Source organism: Myodes glareolus, chromosome 14, assembly GCF_982192425.1.
Source record: "Myodes glareolus chromosome 14, mMyoGla1.1, whole genome shotgun sequence".
In the NCBI taxonomy this organism is placed as follows: Eukaryota; Metazoa; Chordata; class Mammalia; order Rodentia; family Cricetidae; genus Myodes; species Myodes glareolus.
In genome coordinates this window covers 40075865-40102710 of record NC_142039.1, presented here as the reverse complement: position 1 = coordinate 40102710, position 26846 = coordinate 40075865, and the positions used below count along the sequence as shown (strand labels likewise).

Here is a 26846-nt window from a genome sequence, read left to right as displayed (position 1 = left end):
TATAATTAAGAACAATCAAACAAAGCTGGGCGTTGTTGTGCACACCTTTAATCCCAGCACTCTGGAGGCAGAGACAGGCAGATTTCTGTGAGTTCAAGGCTAGCTTGATCTATGAAGCAAGTTCCAGGACACACGGGACTGTTATACAAAGAAATCCCATCTCATAAAACCAAAAAAGAGAAAAAGAAGAGGAGGAGGAGGAAGATGATGATGACAATTCAGGCAGCAGCGGACTTTCTATGCCATTCTCTGGGATCTTTAATGTTAGTTGTTCCTCCCCATACTTCTTCCTCTACCTTGCCCCCAGTCCCCACTTCACTTAGCCCTTTCTTGTCTTTATTTCTATAACCCCCTTCAGACTACTTGTGTTTTATCCTCTTTCCCTTGAGGACCACCTCTAATGTCCCCTCACTAGTTTCCTGACCTCGCTGGGTATCTATCTGCGTAAACAAATGTCTAAAGATTCAAATCTAACATCCACATGAGACAAAACATATTTGCCCTTCTGGGTCTGTGTTACCTCACCAGGAATGACTGTTTCTAGCTTCAGTGACTTACTGGTGAATTTCATAATAGCGTTTTCTCTGCAGCTAAATAATATATCGCTGTGGAAATGTACCACTGCTTTCTTATCCATTCATCAGCTGATGGACATCTAGGCTGTTTCTATTTCCTGGCTGTTGTGATTAAAGCAACAATGAGGACAGGTGAACAAGTATCCCTGTATAGAGGGTATATGCCCAAGAGTAGTGTATCCAGATCATGTGATAGATCTAGTTCTAGCCTGCTGAGGAAACTCCGCGCAGATTTCCATAGAGGGTGCACCAGCTTACGCCCCTTTTCTCACGTTCATGCCAGCATTCATCACCGTTTTATTTTTATCTTAGCCATTCTCAGTGGAGTAAGATGAAATCACAAAGTAGTTTTTAATTTACATTTTCCTGAGAGCTAAGGATGTTGAACATTGACAAATATATTTCTCAGCCATTTGTATTTCTTCTTTTGAGAGTTCTGTTTAGTTCCATGACTCAATTTTGAATTAAGTTGTTTGTTTTTTTGGAATTTAGATTTTTTAGCTTTGATTGTTTTAGTCACCAATCTTCTTTCAGATGTATAGCCAGTAAACATTTTTTTCCATGCTGTACGCGGCCTCTTTACATATAGAGAAGATCCATATGGTTGTTGAAAGCGATTGTCTGAGGGAACTTGAGACGTACACTTTTCACCAAGTGCTCCTAAGAGGAGGTTTAACCTAGTGTTATGATGTTGCACTAGACTAGAGTGCACTCTCAGAACAGGACAAAGAGTACATGTTCACTATCTATTGTGTTCCCTATTTTTGTGTTTGTGTTTAGGAACCTGGGTTCAATCTACAACACAGAAGAAAAAAATTACAACATAAGAGGAAAAGTATAGAAAGTGATAGCGTCAGGACTTGCCAGTGCTTGGGGGCTAGAGCATCCTAAAGAAAGCTTGGACTCTGAGGGGGTGCAGCTCATACACTTGTGAAATACAAAGTGTGGCTGGAAAGAGCCTAAGAGTAAGGGGGTATGAAGTGAAACTGTGAAGGAAACAAGGGCTAGGTTATGTGGAGTTTCAAAGGCCACTTTAAATGCTCTAGATTTTACTTTGAGTAAGATATGGAGTCAGGAGTGTGTCCTGAACCATGAAAGGAATAGGTGGTCCCCTATTTAATGGAATCTCCTCTCTGCTGAGTGGAAATGGCCATATGGCAGTTTTTTTAAGATAAGTCAGTGGTGGCTCAGAAGTGAGACCACTGAAGTATGAGCTCACAAAATCCTTGATACAGTTTTAAAGAGGAGCTAGCTAAATTAATTGATGGATTATTGTCACAAGTAATTACGATATACACTGTTGGTGGAATTTAGTGTTTAGCAAAGGAAGAGAGATGGATCCCAAGCTGACTGAAGCTTACTTTCTAGTTAGAGGAACAGCAAAATAAACATGTATATATGTATGTACATATATGAAAATACATATAATACTTCTCATAATTAGGGCCTGAAGGCATGGCTCTGCTCTTGGAGAAACCCAATTTTGCTTCCCAGCACCTACAATCATCTGTAACTCCAGTTCCAGAGGACCTCATACCCTCTTCTGACCTCCTTGGGCACTAGACACATACAGAGTGCATACGTACACAAATAGGCAAAGCACTCATACACATATTATTTTAAAATCTAAACACTTCTCACAGTGCCTTGAAAAGGAATAAAACACCAAGCTGGATAGAGGGATACAGAAGGGCCACACCTTCGCCAATAAAACATTTGTTCTTCTCTTATATTCCAGGCTGCCCTCAAACTTGCTTTATGTAGCTGAACATGACTGAACTTGTGATCCTCACCTCCACCTCCTGAGGAAGGGGTTACAGGGGTCCCAGTCTCTCACCACACCTGGCTGTTTTAGTGCTGGAGATTGAACCCAGCATGCCATGAGTGAGAGGCAAGCATTCTACCACATCCCAGTTCATTTTTACCTTCATAAAAAATTGTTCTTTCTGAACATTAAATATTAAGGAGCAAACTTTATGGATTTATGAGGAAACAGCAGTTTGCAGAGAGGACAAACAGGGTAAAAATTCTGAGGCAGCATAGGCTGGTGAGTTCACACACTGTAAGGGAGTTTCAACCAAGAGTGGTAGGACTGTAGATCAGAGAGGATGGTGGAGGTGATGTGGGAAGCCTGGAAAGCTGACAGGGCAGAAATTTGGGATCAAAGAACGGAGGGAGACTGATTGTTGGGACAACCAAAAGTGTGCTAAGAGGCAGGGGAGAAAGACTCAGAGTAAAGGGACCATGAAGGTGAAGGGGCCAGAGGAAAAGAAAGGTAGGTGCAGGCAGCATTGCTGTCAGTCAGCTTCTACAGACTCTGGCGTCTTTATGCTTTAGCGATTACTAAGGACGCCTAACCTGCCAAGAGAGGCGTCCCAAAAGAAACAGGAGCTTCCCATGACAGCAAAGCCCAGCCCTGAAGATGTATTTTAGGTTTTCAGTGATGGAAAAAGAGTAGAGTGCCTGGAACCCTTCCCTACACAGAGTACTGGACAGAATGGCAGTCAAGGCTCCATGGCTGGCTCTCTTGCTTCTGGTTTCCCTCTGGGAGCTGTCAGCTTCAGGTAAGACAAGGTTGAGGACCAAGTAAGGAGACCTACAGAGCCCAGTCTAACTCCAATGCCTTCCTGTTTCACAGCCTTTCTTCTCAGGCGCCTGAGAGAACACATTCAGAGGTTTCAGGAGAGCTCTAACCTCCATCTGGGCTTTGGACAAAGCCAGGGTCTTGTGACTGTCCCCAGACAAGGGTGGTTAGAGCAGCCACTGGATCCCTTCAACGCATCTGACAGAAGAACCTTCCTGCAGGTAAGGCTAGTAGAGGAGACCACTATGCACTGTACTATCTGGTCAGTCAACTTACTCTATACCTTGTCTGTGCCCCCCTCACCCCCGTCCCCCTTTCTACCTTGTCCTGCACACTTGCAATCCCTAACTTGAGAGGTAAAGGCTGGAGGATCGGGAGTTCAAAGTTAGCCTGGGCTCCACAGTGAGTTTAAGGTGAGATAAGACATAAGACTGTCTCGAGAAAACAAACCAACCAACCAGCAGATTTTAACATGTAGCAGAAGTTCAAACTAGTGTTGAAATTAGTGGTGACAACAGGTGTTCAGAAATCACAAGAAGGGGCTGGGCAGTAGTAGTGCACACCTTTAATCCCAGTACTCGAGAGGCAGGTGGATCTGTGAGGCCAGCCTGGTCTACAGAGCGTGTTCCAGAACAGGCTCCAAAGCTACACAGAGAAACTCTGTCTTGAAAACAAACAAACAAAACAAAAGAATCACAAGAAGGAATAAATAAATGTATGCTTTTCTATTGCCTCCTCTATACCTAATCTCCAAAAGTTGGCCCATGATTCCTAAACCTGTTTAGTCACTATTACTGCTTCACAAAATAGCAGATGGCTACCATGCACCTGCCAGTTCCCTGTCCTAAGGATTTAAGAGAAAAAAAAAAACACAAACACAAACAAAAATACCTACTTTCTTTTTAAAAAAAGAAAAATAGTTTACTTAGCATACCGCACAGCGAGCTAGGCAGTACCTAGGGTTCCCACCTCTGCATCCCAGGGCCCAAAATATCTCCCTTTACAGTTATGTGACCTGGACGAGCCCAGCTAAGACACCACTAAGTAGAAGGAGAGATTCTTAGGGAAAAGACTGATGTGAAGGAGAATGAGTCAGGATGCTGTGCCATTTCTTCTCTCTCATCCCCCTCTTAGAGGTACTGGGTGAATGATCAACACAGAGTTGGCCAAGATGCACCAGTATTTCTGCACATAGGGGGTGAGGGCAGCCTTGGGCCTGGCTCAGTGATGGCAGGTAAGGAGCAAAGTATGGGGGACTGGCGACTAGGAAGGGGAACCGCAGGTGAAAATATTGGGAGACCCGAGACTTCGCATACCTCCTAACCCACATCCACCTCTCTCCCATGTGCTCTTCGCAGGGCATCCTGCAGCACTGGCCCCTGCCTGGGGCGCCCTGGTGATAAGCCTGGAACACAGATTCTATGGTCTGAGTGTGCCTGCTGGGGGCCTGGATATGGCCCAACTTCGCTACTTGTCCAGCCGCCATGCGTGAGTGAGGATAAGGAAGGTGTTTGAAATTATAGGATGGCAATGCTATTAGTGTCTCCACAGCTGTGTTTCTCTGTTACTGTCCACTCTTCTCTGAGTCTCCGGCTCCCCCTTTTCTTCTGTGTTTCATAGGTTTTCACCTGTCATCTCTAACTGTCTCTATTTCCATCTTTCTCTTGCCCTCCATTCGTATCTTTCGGTCCAAAGAACATTAGGCTCTCACTGTGGACTACTATTCCAGACCAGCAGGATCTCTTAGCAAAACTATGGCCACATCCCGTTTCTGCCCCTGACTTCCAGGTAGAAAATGGAATCCTGCCTGAGCATAAATCGGATCATGACTCTCAAGTTCATTCCTTACATCCCCCCTGCTGCCCATCAGTCTTTCTAGAAGCCTCAAGTTTCCCCAGTTAACACTCACACGCACAGGACCTCCGCTACACGCCAATTCTTGCTACACACTGGCAGATACATCGATTGTCTCAAGCTTTGGAACTTTTCCTCTTCAAAGAGTGGCCTTTTCCCAGATACTTGTGTGTCTCTCCTGTGCGCCTCACTTCTGTGACTAATCCCCACCATTCCTTCCCCCAGCCTCTCATGGGCTTTAATGCTCTCAACGAGGTTTATCCTCTTTCTGGGTTTGTACCTCTCTTTTCTCTGCCTCTCTGACCATCCTGTCTTGTCTCCATCGCTCCTTGTCTCTCCTCCACTTCTCTATAAGCTCAAAGCCACATGGCACTGACTGAGAACCACTTCAGAAAAGTTGTAGAACAGAAAGGACGTTAGTTTCCAGTATCTTTCTCCTTTCTCTTTGGGTTTCTCCCAGCCCCCAGTTCCTTAGCCCATCCCGAACCCTCTTCTTCTGAGGCACCCTCCTGTACTGCCCCGGCCTCTCTTTATTTCTGTTTTTAATCTAAGGTGCTAGGAAACTTTTCCGTTCTCACCTAAAATGGGTATTGAAGGAAGGTAGATAGGCCTTCTCCCTTGGCTTAAACAGCGAGAGTCGTCGGAAAGAGCCTAGGGCCCAGCTGAGGTTCTGGTCCGGGTCTGTATAGTGACCCCCAGGGGTCGGGGAATCCAACTTTCGCTCTTTTGCAGGTTAGCTGACGTGGCCTCGGCCCGCCAGGCGCTCACCCGCCTCCTCAACGTGTCCGCCTCCAGCCCCTGGATCTGCTTCGGAGGTTCCTACGCTGGCTCCCTGGCCACCTGGACCCGGTTGAAGGTCCCTGGAATTCCTCGGGTGGGCGGGGGTGGAGAGGTCTTCCTCGGGAGTCCGAACCTGGCTCACTCCCACGCCTCTCCCTACCCATACGTGTCACTGGGACCGGAGAGGGACTCGGGACACCGGCATCCCTCCTCGACCCAGAATGACGTCCTCCTTTCAATAGTTCCCCCACCTAGTCTTCGCCGCCGTCGCCTCCTCCGCACCGCTGAGCGCCGTGCTGGACTTTCACGCCTACAACGAGGTAAGGCGTCAGCGGCGCGGGGGGTGGGGGCGGAGTGGGTCGAGGGATGGGAGGACGTGGGAGGGGTGGAGGAGTGGACGCGAGGCAACGCCCAGCTCGCACTTCCCCGACGTCCTTCCCGCCCGCTGCAGGTGGTGGCCAGAAGCTTGACCCAAGTAGCGATAGGTGGATCGCTGGAGGTAGGCAGGGTCTAAAGTGTGGAGGAAGGAGAGGGAGTGGAAAGAGCTCGGGGGAAGCCTGGTCAGAGGGGCGGAGCAGCCTTAGGGTAGCGGGTGGCGGAAGACCTTAGCGGGTAGGTTGTGGAACTGCTGGAAATGAAGAATGGAAGAAGCATCCAGAGAGCAAGCGCCAGGTAGGGAAGGCCGTACAGAGAAGAGGGCGGGGCCGGGTGGGCGTGGCATGGGAGGGGAGGAGTTACCAGGGGCGGGGCCTCTAGCGAGCTCTAGAAAGAGGGTGCGAAAGAATAGGGAGGGAAACTTTAGTGAGGCCATGGACCCAGGTTGGGAACCACCCCAAGAAGATGCGGTTCTAAAAAAGGGAAAATCCAGTTCCCCCCGCAAACGTCGCTTATTGGTTCCCGAAGTGCCTGGCGGCGGCCTCCGCAGCCTTCGCGGAGGTGGAGCGACTTCTGCGCGCAGGCCCCGCAGCTCAGGCCGTGCTGAAGGAGGAGCTGGGCGCCTGCGGGTCGCTGGACCGTACTGAAGACCAGGGAGAGATGCTGGGGGCGTTGCAGGCGCTGGTGGGAGGTACCGTGCAGTACAACGGCCAGGCGGGAACTCCGCTGAGCGTGCGCCAGCTCTGCGGACTCCTCCTCGGGGACTCCGGCAACCGCAGTCACTCCACGCCCTACCTCGGGCTTCGCCGGGCGGTGCAGGTAACCTACCCGGGCGCGCACTTAAGCCAGGGGTTAGCGGACCAAGGCTGCGTCCACCTCCGCTGAGCTCAGGCAACAGACACCCTCCACTTCTCCTTAGATTCCTCATTAAAAAATAAAGTTTGCATATTTCACCCGACTGATAGTAAAATTAGCTTATTAAGCAATCAGGCAGGTGCTAAACACAAAGCATACAAATGTTAGAGACCATGATTATTATCTCTATTATCTTATTATTTGGTCTCGGCCGCAGCAGTGTCTGGCAAACAGCAAATGCAAAATATAAGATTGATGGAAGGGCGCTCTGAGATAAGAGTTCTAGGGGTACCCCACACACACACACTCCCCGTTTTACGGTTACAGTTCTGCCATCACATACCCTGCTCTAGTCCTGGACCAAGTTCTTTATGAATACCTCACTCCACCTAAAAGTTTCTCAGGCGACAGGCACTATCATTACCCCACCCACGTACAGAAAAGCAAACAGGTAGAACGATTAACTCTTGCCCAGGGTCCTGCAGATGATAAGACTTTGGACATTTAGTTACAGGGACTTCCCTTCCCTGACTTCCCCCACAGGAAAACTCAGGAACTCACCCTTTTCTCCTGACCTGGAGCCCTCCTATAAGCCTGTGGCGCCCTGCCTTGCTAGGAGAGGGGAATGTGTCTATGTATGTATGCACGGATTATGCATGTATGTGTTGTCCCTAGATAGTCTTGCGCAGCATGGGCCAGAGGTGTTTAAGCTTTTCCCGGGCAGAGACAGTGGCCCAGCTGAGAACCACCGAACCTCAAGTGTCTGGCGTGGGGGACCGGCAGTGGTTGTACCAGACGTGCACTGAGTTCGGCTTCTGTGAGTGACCTGCCTAATTCCCAAAGCAGAGGATGTTAGGGATGATCTGAACTCACAATCACAACTAACCAGACTCCTAGGCCCTGTGGAACCCCACAGGCATCTGGCTGGAGAGTGTAAACAGCCATCTGGTGTGACGTGCCTTCTAACACTCATACTTCAGGTCGCAACCCAAGTGTCCCCTCTCTCTCCCTTCTTCCATGTGCTTCCTGTGTTGTATCCCAGAACATTGCCAGCTTTGTTTAGTCACAGGGCTAGAAACTTTATCTTGATGCCTGCTTCCCATTGTCCAAATGCCCTGCCAAGCACTGAATTCTGCTTCTGTGCAACCTGTCGTCTCCTCTACTTCTTACTCTGTGGTCCTGTCAGAGACCACACACACTGCTGCCTGCATCCTTCGTCTCTTCTGGTCTCTAGGCTTGCACTCCGCCTGTGCAGTGTGACTTCTACACCGTAGCCAGAGAAGTCTTCCTAAATATGGGCTCACACTTTAGTGACCCAAGGTTGGAGTTGCCAGACAAAATACAGGATGGCCAGTTAAATCTGAACGGCAGAAAGCAAACAAACACTGCAGATTAAAAACTCAAACATCATATTACAAAAGTAATGGGGGTTTTGTGTATCTGAGTGTAGGTATTCTTTATCATTGGTCAGATCTGGTGTCCTACCCCGGAATTAAGCCTTTGTTTTCTTTTAGAGGATAGAGTCTTACTATGTAGCCCAGGTTTGCCTTAGACTTAATTACTCCTCCTGCTTCAGCTTCTGAGTGCTGACATGACAGCCATGTGCCACCATACCCAGCTCAGAGTTGAGTTCTAAATCCTTTTTGTACTTTGAAGACAAGCGAGAATAGTGGCATGAAGTAGAATGTTCAAATTCTGTTTCCTCTGTGTGTGCTCTGGGACACACTTAGGCAAGTGCCTAACTGTGATTAGCCGGTTTCCCCATCTATAAACTGACAATAACAGCAGTACTATTTTGGTTGCTACTTTCTGCTCGATTATGCCCATGTCGGAGTACATTGTAGGTGGTCAGTAAATGGTGAAGGATCCATGTGAGGCTAAGAAAGTCAGGTTTACCCCGAAGAGTGTGAGCTGTGGATTTGAAGCAGGGGAGACATGATCCAGTGTGAGAGAACCAGTCATTCCAGAGTCTCCCTTCCCTCTAAACCTTTTCACTCTCTCTCTTCCCTGTTGGTCATTTCTTCTTGTTGCTTGGCTCAATCATCCTAATTCCCCAGGCCCTCACTCTTGCAGGATGCCCTCCCCAAGCCCATTGAGCTCTCTCTGGGAGCCCCACCTCCTGGCCTTTTCCATCACAGCCCCGGTCACTGGGGGATATCATGATCTGGGATGTGTGAGCCTGTTGGGCAGATCTGTGAGCTTATGGAAGTCACTACTTGGGAGTGTTCGATAAGTTATTATTAAAGGAGAGAAGGGGGCTGCATGTATTCTTCACACTCAGAGGTGCTCTCTTTCCACAGATGTCACCTGTGAGGGTCCTCCCTGCCCTTTTTCCCAGCTCCCAGCACTGCCCTCCCAGCTAGACCTGTGTGAACAAGTGTTTGGTCTCTCTGCTGCATCTGTTGCCCAGGCTGTGGCCCAGACAAACTCCTATTATGGTGGCCAGACCCCCGGAGCCACCCAAGTCCTGTATGTTAATGGTGAGTGTGCCACCAGAACCTGGCTCTACAACATCACTGTAGCTCCAGCTCAACACCATCCTCTCCTTTCTTTCCAGGGGACACCGATCCCTGGCATGTGCTGAGTGTCACCCAGGACTTGGGACCCTCTGAGCCAGCCCTTCTAATTCCTGGTGCCTCCCACTGCTTCGATATGGCACCTGTGAGGCCTTCAGACTCTCCCAGCCTCCGCCTGGGGCGCCAGGTAAGAGAAAAGGCTCTGGGTGTTTTATATTCGCATTTACATACTTGATTTGCATGACCCTTCTTTTTACCAGTGCTGAGTTGTGACTTCCAGAATGTTCTGCACCTCTTCACAGAGAATCTTCCAGCAGTTACAGGTCTGGCTTAAAGCCACAAAGAAGAACCAGGATTGATGTGGGATCTAAACTCAGCCCTTCAGCAGTCCCGTTATGGCAGTGGCCTCCTGGCATTTTTCTTCACTGTGCGAAGGAAAGCAACTGGTTTGGAAGGAGGAAGTTCCTAGACTTGGGACGCAGTGCCTGTTCTGCGTGCCCATGCTCCAGTCGTCCTCATTGCCAACTAGAAGGTGGCACAGATCCGTGTGAGTGTAGGCCAACGACTACTATCCTTGTAGGCATACATATTCCATATGGTAAATGTCAGGGAAATACGGCTGTCCATGCTGGAGCCGCCTTCTCCAAGGTTGGAATCTGACTTGGATTCTGCCCTCTTGCTTCTGGTCTGGGCACCTCCTTCACATGACTGTCCACTCCTAACTGTCTCTCCTGAGTCTTAGTCTGCGTGGTTAATTGCTGTCAACCTAACTGAACTTGGAGTCACCATGGAAACAACTCTGGACTGCGTTTGAGGACATTTGCACCTAAGTGATACTGAAGTAGTGGTAACATCCCATCCCTGAGGTCCCAGCTGAATAAAAAGGGAAGATGAGCGCCAGCATTTATCTCTGCTTTCTGATGTGGCCATGATGTGACCAGTTGTCTCATGCCCCTGCCACCATACCTTTGCCACTATGATGGGCTGTATCCCCTACTGTGAGCCAAATCAAACCCTCCTTCCTTAAATATTTCTTATTAGTTACTTGGTCACAGCAGTAGGAAATGGAGCTAATTCAGTCTGTTTCTGTCTCCCGAGTGTTTCTATCTGGAGGAAATGGCTGTAGAACCTTCACTCCCTCCCTCTCCCCACAATCAGATGTCACTCTTCAGCACTTCTAGGTTCCTGCCTGAAATGTCTTGAGTGCTGGCTCGTCATTCTGGTTTGGGGCATAGTGCTGAAGCTAACCTCTTAGTCCATACCACAGCTCGTTCCTCTCAGCAGTGGCCACTATAAGTAGGAAGGAACAAGTCCAGGAGAATGACAACCTCTAAGGGGCAGGTCGGAAAAGGAGGGAGGGCTAGAAAGAAAAGGTGTAACCAGAGGATTAGTTCTGCTTACAGGCGCTTCTCTGGATCCTGTATTATCCACAGTTCACCAGATGTAACCACCACACTTCCATTTAGATATTTAGCATGTGTGCTGGCCTTACACATGGTGTGTGTTTATCGTCTGCTCAGGGGGTCACGCTGCACTCCCCAAAAAGAGAATCATGCCCTTCCTGCAGAATCCACATACTTTGGTTTTACCTCCTATTCTGCTAGATGAGCCTTTGAATGAATTTCTTCTGCAAAGTTCCTTTCAGTTTGACACCTGGATGGGTTTGGTGTTGATCTGTCCTCTCCCTTCAAGCATTCTCAGAGATTCTGGAGAGAACTCACCCTGGAGAGCGTTAAAGGAGCAGTGTCTTCGCAGTGATATTGTGGATATCACCAAAAGAAAATACAAATAAAATTCTCAAGCATAGCACTGTCATTCTCCCAGTCTTGCAAAGATAAAAATTAAATGAAACCACATCAACTAAAAAAAACAAAAACAAACAAAAACAAACAAACAAACAAAAAAAACTCTCAGCTAAAACAAAATTAAAAGGCCCCCCAGGGATTGGGGGAGAGCAAATACTAGGCATGTTTTAGATAAGGGGCTAATATATAAATACCAGGAACTCACACTCAATAACAAAAATAATAGTAAAACAGGCAGAGCTGGGTGTGGTGGTGCACCGCTGCGATTCCAGCACTCAGAAAGCCGGGGCAGAAGAAGAGTGAGTTGACCATTGGCCTGGGATGTACACTGCTGGTCTCCATTGGTAGCCAGCTGGTTTGAAAGGAGCAAGTTGTCATTATTCTCAAAATTCCTTAGTTTTCTCTTTGTTATTTTCAAAAATTAATTTGCAATCATAGAAACCCAACTAAATATTTTCCAAAGGAAGCACCAGAGTGGTCAACAGGTCTATGTAGCCATTCTCACTGTCATTAATCACCAGAGAAAGCAAAGCAAAACCAGAAGAGGCAGCAGGCACACCTGCTGGAATGGCCACTGTTACCAAAAGAACAAGAGAAGGCAAGTGTTAGTGAGGGTGTGGAGAAAAGTGGGCGCACATTGTTGTGGGGATTGTAAATACTACAGATGTAATAGAAAACACTGTGAACAAACCATCAAGCCTCAAACACTACTTTTTGGGTTTACCTAGAGAAATTTGGGAGGATGTCATTTGTTCATGGTGTCCTGCTGTGCACTTTCTGTAGCTTGGGAGACAATGCACAGAACAACAAAAACTGTGCATCCTAACAGATAACAGATATCTACGAATGTTGCCAGCTTGCCTAGCCAAGAACAAAATGTAGATGCCCAAGCCATAGCTTAATCATCAAAGCACTCCTGCTGAAAATCTGGTGTGAGGTTGAGGATGGAGCCCCTTGCCACAATGCCAGCTTAGCCTTTGGGAGAACCTGGGTCCCATCGCCAACACTGCAGAAAGAACATGGTAGAGTTGCGGGGAAGGGATATGTGGTGTGGACCACATGGCGACCTTTGCTCCTCGACCAAGAGCCAGCATTTCAACGTTTTATACCACAGTTCTCCAGCACCCTTTTACTTCCAGTTCTTAATGATTCCCACTATGTGTTATAGGAGTTCCTTATGTGCCTTTTCCTTTGGGAAATTTATTGCGGGCTTGAAAATGAAAAGGCAACTTCTTTAAACAAAATAATTTTTTGGAAAAAAATCCCCACCACTGTGGAACCATATAGCTAGATGACTGCACACCGGAATCCCGTTGTGTCCTCCTAATTACAGTAAGACCAGGAAAGTTTAGAGATCTACTAACTGGTATGAGGAAGAAAAGTGTGCAGACCAGATCCGGGGCCTGAGGCCATTAAGGGGAAGAGTTCAGTTAACAAGTAGAAATCAGAACGGTATGGTGTACTGGAAAAAGAGTAAGACACCAGTACCTTTCCTTTTGGGAGCATATGAGGGAAACAGGCCCAGTATAGTAAGACTAAGACAAAGGAACACAACTACAGAACAGCTCAATGCAAACACTGCATCGTGCCCCTCGAGGAAGGAAAATTGCTCTTAAATTGTAGTGGAGTGTGGTCCCCAGAGGAAGTCCTTTTCCCAAGGTCAGACATTTGGATGAGGCTCCATTCCCTCAGGGCCCTGAGGAAAGTTCCTGCTTGCTAAAAACTGTGGTTCTCTTTATCCCAGGCAGGAGGAACTTGTGGCCCTTGCATTGATGTAAGAGGGCTCCTGGTAGAGGTACTGAGCCTTTAAGAGCAATAGACATTTCCATACTTGCTGAACTTAGCGCTTTTGTCTCAGGAATCATGTTATGTAGTTAACGGCCACTTTTGTCCCTGAATCATTGAGCCTGCTTTCAATCTTGCCTTGGCTAAACTATTGAGTATAAAAAGTCTCCCCCTTTATCAGCAAACACTGGGGCAGCCATCCCTATTCACCTTCAAATCATTTCAGTCCTCATCCCGTCCCTGCCCCCACCACTGTCTCCACGACTCCTATGTGGGACCTGAAATCCTCTGGAGCTGATGTGGGCTCTGGCTTTGTTTTGTTTTGAACTCAGTAACTTGGAATATGTGCACTTAAGAAAGGGAAAACTATAGAGCCAAGAGATTTCAAGGGGGAGAGGGGAAGAGGGCAGATGATCACTGGAGAGATGGACGAGAAAGGAGAAAGAGGACTACCATGGAGGAAAGGAAGGGATCAGAGAGCAATGAGGAAGGGGTAAGAGCATATAAGAATCTTATGTATGGAAATTCCATAACAAAATGCATTACTTTGCATGCTAAGCTAAAAAAATTAATAATAATAAAAGTAAAAAATAGGAAGAAATATAAAGAATCAAATTGTCTTGTTTTAGGAAAAATAATTTTTATTACATTCACTTGCTAATGTGTATGTGTGTGGACCACAGGCTTTGTATGCTGATCGGTGGACAGTTTGTAGAAGCTGGCTCTCGCCTTTGACTGCATGGATCCTAACAGGTTTTCTGTCCCCAAATAATAAGTTTCTTCACCAACACCAGATCAAACCAAACTGAAAAATTATAGCAACAGGTTTATTTGAGCAAAGCAACTCCCAAACAAGTTTTCCAGATCCCATAGATATAGTCAGGAGAAGCCATAAGCCTGTTTTATTATAGGTTGTAGGTGAGGGCTGATGATGTGTCCAAAAAAAAAAACAAGCTGGGTTTGTGCCAAGTACAGTCAAAAGCTGAATGCTTAGGCGGAAACTTGGGCTGCTGATGGCAAAAGGGGAAGAAGTTGCAATGGTCTCCAAGAATGCAGAACTGGGCTTTTTGGCACCTTTTGTTGTCCCCAAGAGGATGGGTTTTTGGGGGAGGGGGGATGAGACTTTCTGAATCATGCTGGAGGTAAATGATTGGTGTCTTTGTTCTAAAATTTGTCATAAGTTAACAATATAGCATGTATTATATGTGTTGTCATTTCTAAAGACTGTGTAACATATATATGACCCAGGCTAGTATGATCCTCCTGCTTATCCTCCTGAATCTGCACAGACTCCCAAGTATGGCTGTTAAAATCTTTAATGTGATGTGTTTTATTTTCTAATGAAAAATTATTTCAAGCAGGCCAGGTGGCTCTGAGGTTAAGGGTACTTTCTGAAAAGTACCCTTAGGTACTGAAAAGTCTGAAAGTCTGAGTTTGATCTCTAGGACACAGGTGGTAGAAAGAGCCCACCCCAAAAACGTCTCCTCTGACCTTCATTTTGCACCACAGCATGTCCGCGCACACATACAGGCACACATATAGACACATACAGTAAATAGATAGATACCTGTACTTCCACACATGACAGTGCCAATGCATCCATGTACTCACCGCAGGTATGGTTATCTACACAAGGTCAAATCAGTATGATGATCAGTCAGCATTCCAATAGGCAGCACTAATTGGATTACGTTATTAACACTCAAAAATTAGGAGGGAATTTGAAAGGGGGGATGATGGGTTTGGGGCACTTGAGGAGAATGGGAGAAGGAAGTTAGGATAGTCAGGATTTGTTTACATGTAAGAAATTTAACAAGAAATAAAACTTTTATTAAAGTAATTGAATTTAACGTGTTTTTTTCTTTCTTTCTTGCTACTTAGGAAAGTTTTGAGTTGTTCTAGAATTGCCTTGATGGCAAGATTCCCCATTTTTAATTTACTCATATGTAATCTGGGATCCTTACATTTTCGTCGGTGAGACTGACTTAGTTTTAGCTACAATACAGTCCTCTAATCTGTTTCCTCTTTTCTTTTCCCCTTCTTCCCAGTTTACATGTGTCTTATTTTTTATCAGGATAAAAATGTTTTGTTACTCTTTTATCTTTGTCCTTATGTTTTAGTCTCAGATATACAATTAATTAAATACATTACATGCCCACTAAAGGGGCTTTTGATGAAGGCTCATCTCTGGGTTGGATGGAGCCCATATTATTGTAAATGTTCTATTTGCATTAAATACTCAGAGATAACACAAACAGACCGGAGGAACAGGACATTGACCTTTTCGGTCGGACACAAATGCACTGTTCATGTCTCTATTAATCGCAAAAAAATCCATTTCTCACTCCTGTTAAGAAAAAAAGAAATAGCCGGGCAGTGGTGATGCATGCCTTTAATCCCAGCATTTAGGAGGCAGAGGCCAACCTGGTCGACAAAGCTAGATTCAGGACAGCTGGGGCTGTTACACAGAGACATCCTGCCTAAGAAGGAAGAAGAGGAGGAGGAGGAGGAGGAGGAGGAGGAGGAGGAAAGAATTGAAAGGAAAGAAAAAAAGAAATAAAGTGTTTGCTATGAATTCATAGCACTAGTTTCCCCACAGTGAATAATATCACATGATGTCCAGCTCCTCAGAGAAGTCCACACATAGAAATATGTTTTCTTGACCTTGTAGATCTGTATGGTTTGAGAAAGGAGGTTGATTTCAGGACTGATTTGGAAAGATTTCAAATCAGTAAACTTTTCTAATCCCCTTCTCTGTGTTTTCCTTAGGCAGGGAATGCTCCCTCCCCCTGGGGGTTCTCTGCCTTGCATAGCTGTCTGTCACCAGCTCTTGTTCCAGGGGGAAGAATATTACCTGGAAGAACAATTGAACTTTGGGGACTCTGAAACACAGTTGGATCAAGTGGGCAAAGGAAAACAGGAAAAACCAACCTGGAATTCTATGGCGCTGTATCTTATTCCTTAACAGTCACAAGAGGCGTTCACATTGCAGCAGGCCTGTACTGTGCTCATTCTGAACTTGGCACTGTGAGCACCAATTGAGCTAACTGAGGAGTGGTCTCTCATCTCTCCATGTGGTGTACAGATATACATGAAGGCAAAACTCCCACACGTCTAAAAAAATGTCACAGTCAGCAAGTCAGCAACATAATCGCAGGGAAGTAAGAGGTTTTAGACACTTAAGAAAAAGAATGGCCTTATTATTACCTGAGTACATCTTTGAAGAGTCTTGTAGCTTAGGATGGTCATGTTTTAAGTGTTTCTGACGTGAAATTGTACAAAATGTTATCCCATTCCGCTGCTTGAGTCTTAACCAGTTTTCAGCACCCCTTCACTCTCAGGTTCAGGGATGGAGCAAAAGGTGAAGATGTGAAGGGAAGATGGTTTTGGGGGGGTCGTTGGTTAGCACTCCTCACCTAACACATTCACAAACGCCAATAAACTGTCGTGGAACAAGAACCTGTGTTTTAAATCCTTTGGTTTTAAGGATTCCCACTGTGCTTCTGTTTTTTTTTGGGGGGGGGTACCAAGTCCATGCTTGTCCTTTTTCCCTTTGTCCTTTGTAGGGGCTTTTCATTTGTATTTTAATAAATAAAGCTTGCCTGAAGATCAGAGAGTAAAACAGCCACCCTGGTCACCCTTACAGACCAGGCAGTGGTGACACACACCTTTAATCCCAGTAGCCACACTAGTTGCCATAGAAACCAGGTGGTAGTGGTAAGGGCCTTTACTGAGGCAGGGGAGGGGGAGGAAGTGCGACTCACCTAGGCACCTCTAATCTTGTCACTTCTGAATAAGAACCAAACACAGGGTCGTCGCCTATGAAGAAAATATTTTAGACACCTACAGACCCACATTGTTTCCTTTCCCCTTTTTATTTTTTTCAAAGTACCTTTTGTTTAAAGCTAAGATAATCTATCGGTATAAAATCCTCTTTCCAGATTTCTTAGATGGTCTCTGAATTCCAGTTAAGCAACTAGCTTATCAGGAGAGGGGGGGAGGGAGGCTACGTGAAAGGCTCACTTCATAGTAACTGAAAGACCTCAGAATTCTCATCGGTATTCATTAAAGCAAGGGTCAAATCCGAAAAAAGATGTCCTTACGGCTGGGTTAAAAACATATCTGAGGCAGCCAGGAACTAACCTAGAACCTTCTGATCTATAGTCAGACACGTTTCCATTGCATTACTGACACGTATCTACAGGTCTCTTTACTGTACTATTTTAAAATAAGACTTTAGACTCATTGCTTTCTTTAAAGCTACTAGGCAACCATTCATCCTGACCTCCCCCTCTCAACTGCTAGACCTTGCCTGGCAGACACCCCACCCACTTTCCCAGTTATTACCTCCCAGCCCCCAGTACCACCAGTCACAGAGTGACCCTGTTACTGGAGTTCCTAGGGCCAGATCCTGAGTCCTGGGAGCCCTTACCAGTCAGCCTGGATCAATTAAACAGCAATAGCGAAAAGTAAAAATAGAAGATTTCTTCAGCTTGAGCATGTTTGGAAGAATAAAGGGTCAGTGAGCCATCCTCCCTCCTCTCCCAGCCACAGGTCCATGTTGCAGCTTCTGCCACGAGGTTCGGCTTCCTTTATTTAATTTTATTTATTTATTTATTAGTGTGGGGGGTGGGTGTTAGAGGACAGTTTTCAGCAGTCAGTTCTTCCCTTCCACCTTGTGGGGCCCCAGGGCTTGAGCTAAGCACCTTTACCCTTGAGCCAGAGATTCAGTTTTAAAGAAAACAACAATGATGTCCGCATAGTTAAGCAATCCTGGTGGAGGAGTGTACCTACCCATCACGGGCCCTGTCTCAGACTGCAGTCTCCCAGTCCTGATGAAATCTCTACCTGACTGGTACCTGGCCCCCAACAATTTTTTTCTCTGCCCAGCAAGAGATTTCAAGTGCATCATCTCAATTGTCTGGTGGCCAAAGAGAGAGGCATGGTCGGGGTTTAGTCGTATTGTTCCTGCAGAGATGGCTACTAACAATTTCTGTTTCCGAAGTCCAGCCTACCCAACATTCTCTGCTTCCTACAAGATGGAGATCCCAGAATGTCTGATGGTCAGGTAACCTGAACAAGGGAAGATGGCGTAAATCTTTACTACCTCCTGGAAAGCAGACTCAAATTTCTGGACGGCTGTTGGGAAAGAAAATTTTCTCCTAGATGTGTCCTCTAGTGTCGCTCACAGACTTCCCTGTGGCTGATTTTAGTGCAGAAAAAGGGCTCAACCGCTTCGATCATTTTCTAGTTTAAGAAACAAAAAGTGCTGAAGAACCCCGGGCAGACAAAATTCTTTGTTTGTGAACAAAGAAGGCACAGGGAGTCTGTGCTGTTTCTGTGGCAGTTGTCATGTTCCCCTGACTCAACAATGCCTCCATTCAAAAGCAGGCAGAAAACGGCATCTTTTCCACAACTTCGACCCTTCTGGGAGGTTTTGATTTGAGCATAAGAATGGTGTGCTTCACCATTTTAAAGAAAATGAAAACACTTTAAAAAGAAAAATCAAAACACTTTGCCTCCTTTCAAGTCTCTGCACAAGGGAAATGAGAACGCTGATGACTCTAAACTCTTTTAAACAACTCGACATTTCCTTTTTTTGCAACAAGGAGGCCAGTTGCCTACACCCCAAGTTGGTTTCTGCTCTCTAGCAGAGGGCCCTGGGTGCTGAGAGTCCTGGTCCAGTGGAGAGTGCTCTAAAACTCTCATGCGGTGTCCCTTCGTTAAAATTATTATGAATAACTCTCTTTATTGTTTTTCTATTATTTGTTTGTTTGTTTGTTTTGAGGCTGGCTCTGTAACCCTAAACTGACCTCGAACTTCTCAGTGCTGTGAATCGCCGACTTGTACCGTCATGCCTGGTGCAGTAGTAAAATTTAAGAAACAATTTTTCACCCGGTGGCTGAGTTTTGGGTGAGTCAACCACCGAAAAAAAAAAAATCACAAAACTCTAAACGCCAAGGGAGCTCTATCTTGTTCAATAACTTCACCTCTTTTCCTGATGCTTTGATTTCTGAATCACTTGGTAGAAAGCTTTGGATTTGGGAGTAGGGGAGAGATCCTGGTCCTTGAGTCCAATGTTTGCTGTTAAAGTAGGAGACGTTGGATGCAGACATGAGAAGCCTCGTGAAGACGGAGGTAAGAGGATTGCCACGAGTCTGAAGCTACCTAGATCTTGTCTCAATAAGGAGATTAGATAGAAAGATAGATAGATAATAAATAAGTAAACAGATAAATAAATGGGTAAATAAATAAGAGAAAACAAATTTATTTTCTGTTCAAATAGAACCCCTGGAGAGAACTGAAGGCTCCAAAGTTCTCCACGTGGTTCCATGGTGTAATGGTTAGCACTCTGGACTCTGAATCCAGCGATCCGAGTTCAAATCTCGGTGGGACCTACCTAGCCTTTTTTTTTTTCCTCCAATTAGTTTTCCCTTAAATTGATACGAAAAATAATTCCTGGTAATCACACCTTAATAGAATTAAATGCTTTTATTCACCAACTAAGTGACTTTATTTTTGCTTACAGTTTCTTTTTAGAGGAAGGAAAAGGAAAAGAAAAGACCTCTCAAGGCATTGCAGGAGGAAGCTGGAACACTTTCCAGAGAAATCTGCTCACAACTGGGGAGGCGGGAGGAAGTACCTAGTAGTGAAGACTCAGAGGAAACAGTCCCAAGCTGGCAACTGGAAATAAAATTTATCTAGTCTGGAGAGCAATAGTAGCTATTTTGTTGTGTGTGTGGGGCGGTTCTTTTGCTTTGTTTTTGTTTTATGAGACACATTCTTACTCTACCCTGTGTGATTCCAAACTCGCTTCAATCCTCATGCTTCTGTCTACTGAAAAGTTGGGACTTCAATTTTTTTGTTTGGGTTGGGATTTTTTTTTTTTAATGTATGTTTTACTTTTTCTTTTCTAAATTTTCTTTGAGACAGGGTCTTATGTAGCCTAGGATGGCCTGGAATTTCTAATCCTCCTGTCCCCGCCTCTGGAGTGCTAGAATTATAGATAACGCAGGAGGACGCGATTGGTCACAGTCTCCAGTGAGTAGAGAGAGATCCAAGCTTGCCCAATTTGCACTAGCAAACGTCACGTGAGCAGAGACTGGGAATGACTCCACACCAAGGTGGTGACGTCATGTGAGCGGAGGTGGGTTGGGGCACTGGTGTGTCTTCTGGAACGGTCAACTCGGTGCAAGTGCTGGCGTGAGCAAGCGCGCAGGAGTTTGGCAAAGGCAAGGAAAGCAAAAGTCTAGCGAGGGAACCGCGGTCGGAGTCTACCCCAGCGGTCCCCAAAGTCACGCTTGCTTTTCCCGCAACTTCTTTCTTTAAAGGTTTTTGATTTTCCAATTTCATTCTTGTACACAGTGTGCTGTGACCGTATTCCCTTCCCATCACCCTCTTTTCTTCCCTTCTGCTCACCTCCCTCACAACAAGTCCACCCCTGTGTGTGAGCTCACAAGTAGGTCTCATTCAGGGAGCCACACACAGGTTCACGATTGCACGGTCACTTCACATTCAGTTTCACTGCGCACAGGTCACACTTTTTTGGGGACAGAAAATAAAGGCGGGAAATAGCGCGTCTGCAGTCTCCAGTGTCAGAGGCTGTTTTACAAGATTTCACTGTGGAGGACGGAGGCTGATTTATTTTCAGTAAATAACATCCCGCATCGAACGACAGGGAGCGCACATATATAGTAGGAATTCAGTATATCTCTCTCGCTCTCTTTTTTTAAAGTAATTTAGCATTTTGGTGTTTCACTTATTTAGATTTGTAAGAAGTTTAATTTTTGTTTAAAATATTGGTTATCCCTATCTTGTTTTATGTAACTGCAAGTCTGCCTGACATTATTTACTAAATTTAGGGAACCTTCACGATAAATTCACTTCTTGTAAAATCTGAATTTACTCATAACCATATATGAGTTTACTCATAACCACACCGTTTGACGTTAGTTCCCACTGAGTTTTCGATACATTTTTATAGCATATACATGAACTAGTGATGAAAAAATTACCCTCAAAACTTCTAATAAAAGATGTGTTTTAAATGCAAGTTCCCTTTTCATACATAATAAATTATTTATCAAAATTCTCTAGTCGTGTCTTTTAGTCTCCACTCTCCTTAAAATATAAAGACAATTCAAACCAGAAGAAGCGTGTCTAAAACACGGATCTATAATTTCCGGAAATAGCCTTAAAAATCAGAACAGTTTACAGAAGTATCTTCTATTGCAGTATGTTATGGCAGGGTCTTTGAGCGTAAAAATTCACAGAGTTTGGCATAAAACTTTTCGGCAAGTGTAGACTACGTTGTGCAAGAAAAAAAATGGACTCGTGGAAAAAACATAAATGTTTATCTCCAGCAAAAAAATAGCTATGAGGCCTACGGAGATCCCAATAACCAGTCAAGAACGTAGGCAGTAAGTGGAGCCGTAGGGGAAGGTTAGTACATATATTCCGGGTCCAGGAAAGAGAATACGGAGTTTGTGGATGCCAGGACGATTTTTTACTGTAGGATGGAAAGCAAGTGTGGTACCAAGAAACGAAGACGATGGAGATGTGCAGGTACTACTAAAGAGTCATCAAAATGAGAAAGGGTCATTTTTGGAGGACGGAAATGATTACATATGAATCATTAAGTAGTCTTGTAGGTTGAAGACGTACCACTATATGGAAATCACAAAATCAACGTTTAAGACGCTCATCAAAATAAGATTTAAAGATGAAGGCGAAGAAATGAAGTACCAAGTGGGACGAGGTGGCCGAGTGGTTAAGGCGATGGACTGCTAATCCATTGTGCTCTGCACGCGTGGGTTCGAATCCCACCCTCGTCGTTGGTCCCCAAGTAGACCGACCTATATATTATGCTTTTCCAAATCTTAAACTATCCAAAGAAGGTCTGATTGTTCAGATAACCTCCTTCTGAGTAAGTACTCCTGTTCCCAGCACACAAACTGCAAGTCACAGCACACAGTGTCTCATGTACGTTGGTTTGGCGTTTTGAAATCACCTCTCCTTGCTTTCTTCGTAATGCTTCTATAAGTACTTAACAGGAGCCTCAACACTCCTTATTTTCAAAGTCCCATTAAAAGTTTCATTTTAAACTTAATGCTCGGAAGTAATTTCAAATTTATGGAAGATGTGTAAAAATAAGAATGGTAAAAAAGCCACACATATTTTTACTAGAATTTACCTATTCCGATTCCCCTGTTCCTCCACAGACCCTTTTTGGTTGCTCTGCCTTTCTTACACTGTCTCTCTTTGAAACCCCTCCCCCAGCCAAAAAGCAAACAAAACTTTTAAGTTTTAAGACCGTTTGCTCTTAAGGACGGTTTTTCCTCTCTCTCTCTCTCTCTCTCTCTCTCTCTCTCTCTCTCTCTCTCTCTCTCTCTCTCTCTTCTCTCTTTCGTTTGTTTTTCAAGACAGGGTTTCAGGGTTTCTCTATATAATAGCCCTGGCTGCGCCGGAACTCCCTATGCAAACTAGATTGTCCAAGAACTCACAGAGTTCCTCCCGCCTCTACCTCCTGAGCGCTGAGATTAAAGGCGTGTGTCATCACTGTCCAGTAAGGACGTATTTTCTAAAAGCAAAGACATTTTGTTTATAACCATGGTATAATTAGCGGTTTCATATGTATTTTTTAAACGATGGGGTTGTCTGTCTTAATCTTTCACGTGGGCTCAAGTTTGTCAGTTGATGCTGTTGGGGCGTTTACAGCATTTCTCTCTTCAGACCGGGATGCAGGCTACAGGCTTGAGCGGCAGGTCTGGGAATTTGGCTCAGCGGTTACGAGCACTGGCTGTTCTTCCAGAAGCCAGCATTAGCCGTCTGTACCTCCAGCTCCAAGGGATCCGATGCCATCCACGTGGTCACACACATAGTACACATACATGAAGACAAAACGTTCATACCTAACAACAAAATGTGTTGGGACATTTGAATCTACTGGGAGAAATTTAGATTAAATAAATTTATTCTTACCGCTAGCAGAATAACCGCATCCTTAGAGCCAAACAGCGTGCCTTGCGGAAGGGGCATTAAGGTGTGGCTTTAAAGCCAGAGCTAGAAAGATGTGTATTACAACCGTTCATGGAGCCCACAGTTGGACAGAAAAACTGTTTTTACTTCCCTCGGTTGTTTCTTGCTTTCCTGCTATATAGTAATAAAAAGACCATTTCATCCCTTCCCCATAGCAATAGCAGGTTTTACAGAAGCAAAGGCAGCTGCTTGTAAATACCTCGCTTCCCCATTAACCTGTTCTTATCTCACCTGCAGTCCACTACGATCACCCAAGCATTCCTGAGCAAAAGGTCAAAGGCCCTTGAGGGATGCCTGGCTCCAGGTTACGTTTCTTTGGTCATCACAGGGAACCTGTGGAAATGATTACTCAGGTCTGAGCACCCTGGCGACTGGGACAGAGCAGTTCATTTCAGGGCCGGAAAGAAACACAACGCCCTCAGGTTAGGGCTGGCAGCCACATCGGCACAAATGCAGCGTATTTAAAAGATAAGGAAATGGACCACTACTAATTTGAGCTTTGTATCACTTTTCCCCCTTCAAAATTAGGTTCATATTCTGCATCTCCCAAAGAACAACGCACAAAACACATGTGCTCTTCTTTAGCACAAACTTCATTAACATCATACATCAACAAAAACAGATATATCGATACAGCACACTTTAGATTTATGAAGAATAGAAAGGAAATGATGCCGAGGCGTATTTTCATCCTTAGGAACACAGAATCTGAAGACACTCCATGTCCATCTCCCTTGTAACCATGGCGACTGATGATCGCAGTAGTTCAGGCAGTCAATACATGAACCAAGTTTCTCCCCTGCATCTAACAAGCAGCCTAGGGGAAGAAGACATCTAGGGAGGACACCGAAATGTTTTCCATGAGATTTTCCGTTCAGATTTGGCATCTATTGATAGTTCCCCCTGAGCTGTATTTCCTGTGGTGGTTGCTAAGTGGCAATTGCTCGATTCCAGCATTCTTCAGTCTGAGCTTGGCGCTGCATTAGAAGCAGAGACACCTCTCTTAATTATGTAGCTGTGCATTTTCAAAACAAGTTCAGGAAATACTATTTTTTTTTTCAGTGATTTACAGTTTACCATTTCCTTTAATGATTTTGGTGCCCAGAGGAACTGATTTGGACAATGAGAGCCTCTTCAGGCTGACAAATGGGTTCTTGTGAGATTGTCATTATATAATTCTTCGATGATCAGAATTTTTGGCATAGCAAGCTCTTCTAGGCTCAGTTGAAACAACCCTGTCTATGTCTTGAGGTCACTTATTTCTCAGAAAATGACAAAAAGTTGTGAAATTGCATGCACATATATGATGAATGCACACATGCATATATACATACACACATACACATGTATATTCACAAGTGTGCACACTGACATAATCATGAAATCACAGTATTTCTATTCTAATCTGTTTCCACAAGGTTCTTTCATTACTTCTCCTCTCTTTTAATTTTTGTTTAAAATTCTTTTTTCAAACAATTTATTTTGATTAAAAAAAAACCACTTTCCCTTAATCTCACAGAGATCCACCTGCCTCTGCTTCTTGAGTGCAAGACTTAAAAGAGTACCCCACCTCAGCCAGCTTTTTAGGCATTTTTAGGTGCATCACACAATACTTTTCTGTGCATCCCATTTTTTCAGTGTAGCCAGCTTTATCTCTTTTGATCGTCTTCCTTTATCTTATGTTGTACCAAACCAACCTTAGGTAACCACCCATCTTCTCTTTCTGTGAGATCCTCCTTTGTAATAGTATTTCCTCATTGAGATCTCCAGCCTGCAGTTAATGACATGGAGATTTATTGTTAATGAAGAAAGCTCAGCCTTAGCTTAGAATTGTTCCTAACTAGTTCTTATAATGTAAATTAACCCACAGTTTTAAATCTAAGTTCTTCCACGAAGTTCCTTACCTCATCTCTCTACTGCCCATCCTGGTTCCTCCGAGTCTGGCTGGTGACTCTGCCTTTCTTCTTCCCTGAGTTCTCTCTCTCTCCCAGGACGTTCTGTCTAACCTCCTCCTGTCATTCAGCTCTTTAGTGAACCAATCATAAGACACCTTGACAAAGACACATCTTCACAGTGAAAGCAAATATCCCCCTACTCCCCAGATCACAACACCCGTCATAATGGTGATTAACAGAAAAACACAGACACAGACACAGGGACACATCAACAAGACAGCCTTCAGGCAGGCACAGATTCAGACTCATGCAGCAAACAGAGGACAGAAGACACCGAGAACATAAAGGAAAGAATTCAAATCTAGACTCACGTTCAGTTAAATGACTCTGAAGGGAAGTGCTGCTTTTATTTCTTTAAAGCAACACCAGATACTGATGACTTAGAGTTTACCATTAATGCTTTCAATCAACTCAGTGAGATAAATAATACTATATGTTCGGGTGGAAGTTCCAACCCAAGCCCCCTCCCTTGGGATTTCCCTCAGTCCAGACTCCAGTCCTGAGAAAGTCTGCCAAATGATGACTCCTCCCCAGAGATGCTCAAGACCACTCCCACAGAGTAAACTGCCTCCCAAGAACAAACACGGATTTTCCGGTCTTCTCCCTGGGGGCTGAAAAGTCATCTGGGAGCGTTGGTATCCATTAAACTTGGGCTTTTTCTAATTTGGTTTGATTTGGTCTGATTTGGATTATTGTATCGGTGGAGTGATTTATGGGGTGAAGAAACTTTTTTCATTATACACAATATATTAAAAAGCATTATTCCTTAATAAAACTGAGTCCATTGGTTGGCGTTGACTAGGTCGACAATGACAAATGGCTTGACTCAAGACACCTTTTAATCTGTATGCATTAATTTGTCCAAATGTGTCTTATCATCTATTGGGTTGTGCATTGAGAAACTGAAGAACAGGAATTAATAAGATATGGGAAACACACAGAAAATTATAGCTCTCTATGAGACAGAACACTTGATTTGGAAAGGCCACCCTCTGCTATCTTAAACTGTCCAAGATCATGGGTGAGAAGCAGTCAGAACCCATGATCAAGATAGATCAAGCTGACAAAAGTGCCTGCCTTTGCCAGTGTCCAAAGTGAGTCCTTCCTAGCTTGACTTGGAGTGACTGAGCCCTTTGCCTACTTTCAATTAGTTTGAGTGTGCCTGCAAATGAGATCAGACAATTTGAAAAACTTAGTAAGAACCCACATTCTTCTAAAGAGATCAAGTTGTAGGACAATACAAAAATTCTATGAGGCTTTGGAGATCTTGGTTCCTTTGTGTTTCAACTTCTAATACCCCCTTTTGACCATTTTCCTCAAATTTATAATCTGCTAATCCATATTACATTTCAACCTAGATGGAGGGTAAACAAGATAGTGTTCAGGGTGAATTTTTGCTTTTAAACAAATATTTGTATGTGTATGGGTATGTTGCCTACACATATATCTCTGTATCACATGCATGCCTGGTGCCCGTGTAGACTAGAAGAAGCCAACTGTTCCTCCAGAAGTGAATTGATGGATGTCTCTGAACCATCATGTGGGTGCTCACAATCAAATCTGAGTCCTCTGGAAAAACAATCAGTGATCTTAAATGCTGAGCCATCTCTACGAGCCCCAAATTTCCATTTTTGAAGAGGGCTATCAGTCAGGCTGCCTGAATTAGGAAAGCTACATTATAATTTACCATATGCAGTCTTGGATTAAGTACCTGTAATCTAAGG

The 26846-nt window shown here is 44.7% G+C and overlaps 1 protein-coding gene and 2 non-coding genes across 3 annotated transcripts; all 3 read left to right on the top strand.

The window, feature by feature from the left end:
* The first annotated feature begins 3072 nt into the window (after positions 1-3072).
* Prss16 (serine protease 16) lies at positions 3073-14974 on the top strand. The gene is made up of 12 exons (XM_087896458.1): positions 3073-3139; positions 3214-3380; positions 4294-4393; positions 4518-4647; positions 5746-5869; positions 6036-6113; positions 6245-6292; positions 6697-6987; positions 7699-7840; positions 9324-9503; positions 9581-9726; positions 9842-14974. The coding sequence occupies exons 1-12, from the start codon at positions 3073-3075 to the stop codon at positions 9896-9898; spliced, it is 1530 nt and encodes a 509-aa protein (XP_087752584.1). The 3' UTR covers positions 9899-14974.
* Positions 14975-19455: 4481 nt separating this feature from the next.
* On the top strand, positions 19456-19527 carry Trnaq-cug (transfer RNA glutamine (anticodon CUG)). The gene has a single exon. It is a non-coding gene; the product is annotated as a tRNA-Gln (tRNA).
* A 2354-nt stretch (positions 19528-21881) lies between these two features.
* On the top strand, positions 21882-21963 carry Trnas-gcu (transfer RNA serine (anticodon GCU)). Its single transcript has one exon. It is a non-coding gene; the product is annotated as a tRNA-Ser (tRNA).
* Positions 21964-26846: the final 4883 nt, after the last annotated feature.

Coding starts and splice junctions, on each gene's coding strand:
- Prss16 (XM_087896458.1), top strand. CDS start 3,073: ATGGCAGTCAAGGCTCCATGGCTGGCTCTCTTGCTTCTGGTTTCCCTC. Junction 4,648..5,745: donor TACTTGTCCAGCCGCCATGC/GTGAGTGAGGAT, acceptor GCTCTTTTGCAG/GTTAGCTGACGTGGCCTCGG. Junction 5,870..6,035: donor CCACCTGGACCCGGTTGAAG/GTCCCTGGAATT, acceptor TCCTTTCAATAG/TTCCCCCACCTAGTCTTCGC.